The sequence below is a fragment of the Benincasa hispida genome, chromosome 8, assembly GCF_009727055.1.
Source record: "Benincasa hispida cultivar B227 chromosome 8, ASM972705v1, whole genome shotgun sequence".
NCBI lineage: Eukaryota > Viridiplantae > Streptophyta > Magnoliopsida > Cucurbitales > Cucurbitaceae > Benincasa > Benincasa hispida.
This window is the reverse complement of record NC_052356.1, coordinates 55,292,827-55,301,951: the sequence shown is the minus strand read 5'-3', so window position 1 is coordinate 55,301,951 and position 9,125 is coordinate 55,292,827. Positions and strand designations below refer to the sequence as shown.

The 9,125-nt window shown below is 33.7% G+C and overlaps 1 protein-coding gene across 1 annotated transcript; it reads left to right on the top strand.

Moving 5' to 3' along the window:
• Nucleotides 1-5,613: 5,613 nt before the first annotated feature.
• On the top strand, nucleotides 5,614-7,073 carry LOC120083224 (caffeoylshikimate esterase). The gene has a single exon (XM_039038885.1). The coding sequence runs from the start codon at nucleotides 5,835-5,837 to the stop codon at nucleotides 6,804-6,806; it is 972 nt and encodes a 323-aa protein (XP_038894813.1). The 5' UTR covers nucleotides 5,614-5,834; the 3' UTR covers nucleotides 6,807-7,073.
• The last annotated feature ends 2,052 nt before the right edge of the window (nucleotides 7,074-9,125 follow it).

Sequence of the window (9,125 nt, the reverse complement as noted above, 5' to 3'; positions counted from 1 at the left end):
TTAAATATCTCATTTATATAAAAATAATTACAAAATCATGTGTCCCACAAGGCGGACGTCGTCGATTTCCGAGCTGGTTGTCGTCGTCGACTTCGAACTTGAGGTTGCTCGGGTTCTTCTTGATGTTGCTCTGGTACCTCTGCAGGTGCTTCATAATATAAATATTCATTATGCTCTCCACGACCCCGACCACTGTCCATGCACGTATGAAGACGAAGGACAGCCTCTGAGTCATAATGTTCTAAACCAATGCTAGCATCATCATCACATGCGGGCTAACATAATCAGTTTGACTCTGCGTCTGCGTCATAGGAGGCAACTCTTCCACATTATGTGCAACCTCATCAAAACTCATCTCCTTCTTGAACAGGTCCTCTACGTTTAGGAGCTGGTGGAGGAACAATAGGTATATCGTACATATAATGAATTTCTCCATATAGCTTTGGTTGTCACTACATATAGCAAGAACCTGGTTCGGATCATTTGCAACCTCACGGAGTCTACTGTTGTTCGATCTCTGTGAATTATAAAACAATTAGACAATATTTTAAAATAAATTTAAATTAAAAAATAGATAATATTCATTCATTTACCAGATGACCACAGCTGCGGTCCTAGACGAGTGACGTAGTGCCTTGTGATATTATTATACCAATGAATATATTCTGGAGTGACATCTGTGTCAAATTGTTCAGAGAAACCCCCACTGCAATAAACCTTGCACGATAGTGCCGATACGCACTACCAAATGTACAACTTTTTCGGACCAATCTCCATTCTGGGAGGCTAGGGATGCGTGACATATTTTCCTCTATATTTACCATACAAGTGTGTACCATCTATCTGAATGATCGACCGACATTTATTAAAAACTTCTATACAAGGACCAAATGCCCAAAATACAGAAGTTAGGATAACATGGCCTTCAGTAAGCGTTTCTTTAACTCGCCACTCTACTCGTGTTCCGAGATTGGTCTGCTTAACCATATATAACCACCTAGGCAACAATTTGTAAGACTCATCCTAATCACCGAATACTTTAGCCAATGCTTTTCTTTTTCCCTCCCATACCCTATGGTAAGGAACATAATATCTAAATTTGATTTAATGTCGGACTGCAGTTGTGCCACACTGATAAATGGTTTTTCTCTTACGGTGTCACAGAACTCCAGTGCAATCATTGATGAATCCAATTGCACGTGACTTTGACTTAGTTCTAAATAAAAACATGTATGCTGCTCATCATACTTAGTGATCTCGAACAAGCCATGCAATTTTTTCTTTATTGCACGAAGTCTCCACTTGTAACCTTCCTCCCACTTCTTACACCGAATTGTCCAAATCATCGGTGTAGGATTCAACAACCTCGTATGGTGCGTGATACTATATAGCAAAATATTTGACCACGTGTTGTAGCATTTCCTTGTCTTGACAAATCATTCCTTTATACAATTACATATTGTCAACGTCCATAGGAGCTACAATTGGGTCATGTTCCCGAATGCTATCCAATACATTCATATCCAAATCATTGAATGTATCTGAAAGCATCTCATGTTCACGACCATCGAAATCCAACTCTTCAAATTCGTCATCCGTTTCTGTTTTGAAGTCTCTGTACAGGTTGTTAGCCGCCATATCTTCATTATCACATGGCGATGCAACTGACTCCGGATTAGAATCGATACATTGAGTTGGATCTTCAAACTGGTTAAATGATGTATCAGGATCCACCTTTATCATATTTACATTTACATACAAATACACTACATTTGGCACTGGCATTGCCATTGAGAACATCAAGTTCATAGTTTGTGCATTCGAAATAAGAAATGACATATATCTTATTGATCCTGATGGTTCTAGATTGGGATGTCTATATATTATTTCTATCTGATTTGCTCTCATATCTACACTAAGTAACATCCCAATCATTTGAATGAATTGTTTAAATACAATTCCACTGTTCACATTTATGGTAAAACTCCCACTTGGTGGTTGGTCATACTCAATTCCATCAATACCATCAATCATATTACCATTTGTAAACAACAAAAATCCCAAGCATTTGCCTGCTATTTTCTAAATAAAAAAAAAATCAATTTTTTGTATTATACTTTTTATAAGAAGTATATTAAAAAATATTAAATTTTTTAGTTTATAATCATAAACTTTTTAAGTTTATGAACCTCAACTTTTTAAACATAATAATAAATTAAACTTTTTATAACTATTTTTAAACATAGCAATAAATTAAACTTTTTATAACTTTTTAAAAATAACAACAAATTAAACTTTTCAAATTAAAATGAGGTAAACTTTTTAAAACTATTATTTCAAATTTAATACAAAATAAAAAATTAAATTAAATTAAACTTTTTCAAGCTATTTTAATCTATATTTTCTAAGTTAATACTAGAAAATATCAACTTATCACAATAAACATAACAACAATAATTTTCATATGAATAAACTAAAATTATTAAACTTTTGAAACTATACTAAACTTGTTAACTATCACAATAATTTTGTATTAAACTATAAATATCAACTTCTTAAACATAACAATAAACTAAACATTTTAACACTATAAACATCAAAGTTAATACTAAATAAATCAAATATCATAAGAATAAACTAAACTTTTCAAATATCATAAGTTCAACTCACAGATTCGACGGTAGTTCTCTTTTTTCCTTCAAAGTGACAACGTTTGCCCTTTTTTCCTGTTATTTATTATCTGACAACAATTACAAAAAATTTAAAAAAAAAAAACTAGAATCTATAAAAAAACTAATAATATAAGAACAAAAATAAATTTTATAATTATTCTTAAAAAATAAAAAATTTAGTAAAGTAACGAACCAGTATAGTTGTGTGAGAATAATTTGTATTAAACGAAATACAAGAAGAGAAATGGAAATGGAAATGGGAGGAGAGCAAGATGATTTCGAAGGCCTATTTTCGAAGGCAGTGAAGGGGCAGTGAGCTATGAAGGGGCAATGAGCAAATCAAGGGGAGAGAAGTGAGCAAAATCAAGGGCAGTGAGTCTTCAAAAATTATCGAGGGAGTGATTGAGGAAAAATGAAGAGGATGGTGGTTTAAAAGAATGTAGGTTGAGTGTTGAACACTCGACTCACGGGTTTAGGGTGGTTGAAAAGGCATTAAGGCTATGGCAGAGGGGCATGAATGCGTCAATGAATGCATGGAATTGGAGCAAGGGAATCGGATAACGTCAATGCATGCAGGGAATCGTGTAGGAGAATCGGAGCAAGGGCAGCTTGGTGATATATATGCACTTTTTCAGACTTATGGAAAGTAAATAGAGTGAAGACGATTTCCATGTGGCAGACCATGTCAGCTGACTGGTTGGCCGTTTAATCCATGTGGTAGACTCAATCCCGCTCTCGTCAATCTCGCTCTCTCCTACAATCTCGCTCTCTCAATCTCGCTCTCTCCTACAAGTCTCGCTTTCAATCCGCTCTCCACCACAATCTCGGCTCTCTCCTACAAGATCTTCGCTTTCCATCTCGCTCTCGTCCTACAATCTCACTTTCAATCTCGCTCTCTCCTACAATCTCGCTCTCTCTTACAATCTGCTTCACCCACTTATCTTCCTTATCAAGGGTTGAAGTTTCGACTTATGTATGCCAGAACTTCAACTTTCGACAACCTAATATACAAAATTAGTGAGATTCCCTTCTAGAGCGAGATCCTCATCACAAAATTAGCGAGATTTTTCTTTCCTTGTCGAGGTGTATGTCGAAACTTCAACCCTCGACAACCCTAATTCCATGTTTTTCTCTGTTTGTTGAGTTCTCAACGTTCGACCTCTACATTAGTCGAATCCTCAACTCTTCTAGCCTCGAAATCCCAAAACAACAATATTTCTCTAATAAGTTTCAAAACAGCAATATTTTAAAAATAACAATATTAATATCATCCTAAAATACCATCCTAACATTCAAAATAATGTGGGTAAATTGATTTTAGGCGAAACATTTAATGAGTAATCACCAACCTCATAAAACACCCATTCTTTCCCAAATACCAAGAATCTGGCGAAAGTCCCCAACGACACCGACAACCCATCGGATCTGAGAGGTCGGCGAACTGGAGCTGCGGCTGACCGAACTGGTGACTGAACCAAGACTAGGTGTTGACTGAGTCGAGCGACACCGATAGACCAACGCGAACGATGGCATCGATGTCGTGCGATCACTGGTCTAAAGGCGAACAGCAGACGGTGGGTTGCAACAGCGAGCAAGCGACAGTTGGCCGATTTAGGGGTTGTGTGAGCAGAAGTTGAGCGGTGTTGGGCTACTTCATGCGAAGCAAAAGAAGACGGGGGGTGTTCGGCGACGCACGAAGGAAGAAGAAGAAAGGAAAATTTCTTTCTTTGATATTTTTTTAGAAAATTCTTATAAATAGAAAATTCTCAAAAATATTTAAATTTTGATAATAAAAAGTTTCAAAACTACAAAAATATTTTTTTGAACTTTTCGAACTTTTACGGTAAATTGTAAATATTTTTAAATATTTTTTTATATTTTAAAAGATTTTTTCTTTTACTTTTGCACCCTAACCGTGGCCACTAATAAGGATCTATATATTAATTTATTTTTCTTCACAAAACCCTAATCCCCAATAAATATTTATTTGCCTTTTCGATCTCGAGAATCAATTTCTTTTCAAGTTTTAATTCTTTTATTAATTAACTCATTTTTTTCCAAATCTTCTCCAATTAATTTAAAATAATTAATTTGAAATTAATTTAGCAAGTTAATTAAATTTTAAATTCCAAATTTAATTATCCAATTTCCCTCGAATAAATTTCAAAACTCTAAATCTCTATAAATATCATTTAAATTACTTATTTTACCTCCCACATTCAGTTTTAGCTTTACTTAACAAAATAACGCACAAACAATTCAAAGTAAAATAATGAAAGTTACATGAAAAATTCAGGGTGTTACAGTTTGAATATGCAGGATAATTAATGTTAGGTTATATAAATGTGTTTGATTTACCAATTTTGTATATAGAAATCAAAATTAATAATTATTTAATCACATGTAAGAGAACAAATAATATAGTCATAATTAAATTTAACTATTTAATATATTATTATATTAATTAATTATTTAATCAATTAAAATATCTTTAAATGAATATTTTATATTAGAAATTATTTAAATTATTTTATTTAATTAATAAAAAATTAAATAAATATAAATTAATTAGAATATTAATAATTAATACAGAAAATTGAATATGAAATACTTAAGATAAGATAAATTATCAATGGCAAATGTATAAACTTAAATTTATTAAATCTAAATAATATATTTATATATAATAAATTATTATTATTAAATTAAAATTGATTTATTAATTAATTAGACTCTATCCATTCCCTACAAATATGGAGGGTATTAAAGCATCCAATGAGTTTTTAAGTTTTTTATAGGATAATATTCTGACTTTTAAAAAGTAAAATCATGTTTCACATGTAAAGATCTAAAATCTCTATATGAAATTGCATGGCAATTTCGGTTAAAACAAACGAGCCCTTCATATAAACAAAAGAAAATAGATATTATTAATTAACTTTTAAGTCAGCAACTGATATTTTACGAATTTTCTGGTCCGTATTGAAAAATGAAAATTTCATTCAATTACTTCACTTTCACGGTCTCTACACGGCAGTTTAGACTTTAGAATTAGTGTCGTGAGCGGCGGAGACTGGCCCTGAAAACGGGGTGCGGTTAATCCGTTTTTCCGTTCAATTCCGGCTTCCAATCGCAACCCTAAACCCAAATTCCTTTTCAGAGATGAACCAACAAGAACAAGAACATCCCAAATTCTTCCTCAATTATTGGGGCAACATCCCTGAGGAAGATTATTTCGCATCTCAACGAATCAAAGCCTCCAAATCCTTCTACACTTCCCCTCGCGGCCTCAAGCTCTTCACTCGTTCATGGCTTCCTCTTCCTCCCACCCCTCCTCGAGCTCTCATCTTCATGGTCCATGGCTATGGCAACAACATCAGCTGGACCTTCCAAGCCACTTCCATCTTCCTCGCTCAGATGGGTTTCGCTTGTTTTGCTCTTGACCTCGAAGGTCATGGCAAATCTCAAGGCCTCAAAGCCTTCGTTCCCAATGTCGACTCCGTCGTTCACGATTGTCTCTCCTTCTTCAATTTCCTCAAACTCGACCCCCAATTTCAAGGTCTACCTTCTTTTCTCTACGGCGAGTCAATGGGCGGTGCAATTTGCTTGCTGATTCATTTCGCTGATCCGAAAGCGTTTGATGGTGCCGTTCTCGTCGCACCCATGTGCAAAATCTCTGATAATGTGAAACCCCATTGGCCGATTCCTCAATTTCTTACGGCGGTTGCAAAAATTTTTCCCACTTTGGCGATTGTTCCGACGGCGGATCTGTTGGATAAATCCGTCAAGGTAGAAGAGAAGAAAATTGTGGCGGAGATGAATCCGATGAGGTATAGGGGAAAACCCAGATTGGGAACGGTGGTGGAGCTTCTTAGAGTAACAGAGTATTTGAGCCAAAGGCTGAAGGATGTGAGTCTGCCATTCATCGTCCTCCATGGAAATGCGGATGTTGTTACAGATCCGAATGTGAGCAAGACTTTATATGAAGAGGCGAAGAGTGAGGACAAGACGATCAAGATTTATGAGGGAATGATGCATTCAATGTTGTATGGGGAAACTGATGAGAATGTAGAAATTGTTCGAAATGATATTCTTTCTTGGTTGAATGAAAGATGCAGGACAGGACAAATGTAGATGATGATCGGAATTGGTTACATAGTGGATTTGAAATTGTTTGGTTATTTAAATTATGTTTACTTTCTTGATTTTGTGCATATCCAAATGTCTTTTGCTTTCGAGAATTAAGAGTTCTGTTCTGGGAATTTTAGTTGCATTTGATTATTACATTATTTGTAGAAAGGATATGATGAAAGCTTTAACTAAGGCTTGTGGTTCTGATGACTGGAGATTTTTTGTTCATTCTACAATGAGTTCGATTGCTCTGCATTTTTCGTTTGTAAATTCTTTGACCATTTTGTAGAAAAAAGTCCAACGATGTGAATATAAGTGCTGATATGCTGATGTACATATCTTACTTTGAAATTCTGTAGATATTTTTGGAGTCCTAAATAAAATTTGAACAGGTTGTTTGAAATAAAAGTTTTCTAATCTTTTGCTATGGTAAATAAATTTCTCACTAGCTTTTACCTCTTTTTCCTCTTTAGATTCATGGTTTTGTTGTGCGCAAATTTCAATTTAACTGTAACAAAGCAAGTTATGTAACTGATAGCTTGATTGACAATTAAAAGAACTCGTGTGATTTTATATTTGATATTTAGAATGTATGTCTTTGCTTTTCTCCACGGGCCGAAATACAGCGTTAGGTAGGGTGTACATTGGTCGGTCGGTGTCAATTTTGGGAGATAACCAGCACCAAAAACCGACCAAAAAAGAGTGAAATTCGTTCGACCATCGGTCAGTTTGGTCCTTTTTTTTTAGAGGTGCCAAGGTAATGAAAAGAAAAGATGAATTGATAATGTGTTAGTGTTAGGTTAATAAAATTAGCAATTTTTTTTAATTTAAAATCAATCATTTTTTTATGAAAAATTTAAATAGATCATGTAATGGGTTTGAAAATTAGGCAACATAAAAAATAATAATAAATCAATATTAAAATAGTATGCTTGGGCTTAGGTTGGTGTTAATGGGCTTGCTTTTATACTTATTTAAAAAAAAACAAAAACAAAAAAAAAATTAGAAAAATCGAAAACCAAACGACCGACCTTAATTTGATCGTTTTGATCAGTCGGGTCGGTTTGGTGTACACCCCTACGTTAGGATTGTCGATCTCAACTAATCTAAAGTTAAGTTTTTCAATCATCACAACCATTGAAGTTCCATTTTAATAGTGATTGGAAATTTATCAAAACTAAGGTGCCATTTGAGGCACCAAGTGGAAGTTGGTGGAGTGAGTTATTTTATTATAGTTCACTCCATGTTTGGATATTAAATATAATAATGGTGTGTACAACTATTTTATAACCTATAATTAAGTATAGTAAATACTATTTCAAAACCATATTTGCTCCAGTATCTACTATTTTTCACTCATCCTCTATTTTCTTTTTTGCTATGGTGTTTACTATTTCCCACCCAAACAAAAATAGTTTACACCTCACCACAAAAACTATTATAATCTTACGAACCAAAAGTTGTCGAGGTTTTCAATTCAAACAAATTGAATTTGATCAGACCAAAAAGAGTGTCGAATCCTTCCTATCAAATTTATCAAATCAAATAATTGTTCTATTTTTTACTCTAATTCAGTAGTATTAGAGCAGTAATGGGTCGAACTCAGGGAACCTTTGAATCTCTCAATTGAACTATAAATAGTCCAAGGGTAACCGATGGGGGTTTTGAAATTGGTTTGATTGCAAAATAAAATTAAATTGCATGAACTAAATGCAATAAAATAAAAATTTGAGAAAATATGTGAATAAAGCTTAGTTTGGGTTATTATGGAATTGTCCCTATTTAATATATCGATCATCGAATTCTCATTCTTGAATTAAGTATTTGCTCACACCAAACTAAACTAATTTAAAAAATCAATTCGTTCGTCCTAATCAATTAAATAGTCCAAATACAATTGATGAGAAGCATGCAAATTCAAATTTGTCTTAGTTGCATTAAGATCTAAGAAACATTAGGTGGAATATTCAACAGGAAAAGCCATGATTAGATACTCATTCGATTCAATCATAGATTGGTTAGAACAAGCTAACCTAACATATCACTTCTTAGTGATCAACATAAGATTATATGTCACATATCAAATATTAATCAGAAGCATCAATCATAAAAGCCATAAGCGTCCGATAATATAACCATGATCTATAAAAATATAATGGAATCAAGCAAATGCAACAACATTCGGTTTGATGACTCACAAGTATGTGAAATTAAGAAAAATCCTAAAACCCAAGCTAAAATAAGTTACCTTAACCCTAATCAACATGTTGATCAATGAGGTTGAGTTTAAGTACATAAAAGATGGAAAAACAGAAGAAAACA

Coding starts and splice junctions, on each gene's coding strand:
- LOC120083224 (XM_039038885.1), top strand. CDS start 5,835: ATGAACCAACAAGAACAAGAACATCCCAAATTCTTCCTCAATTATTGG.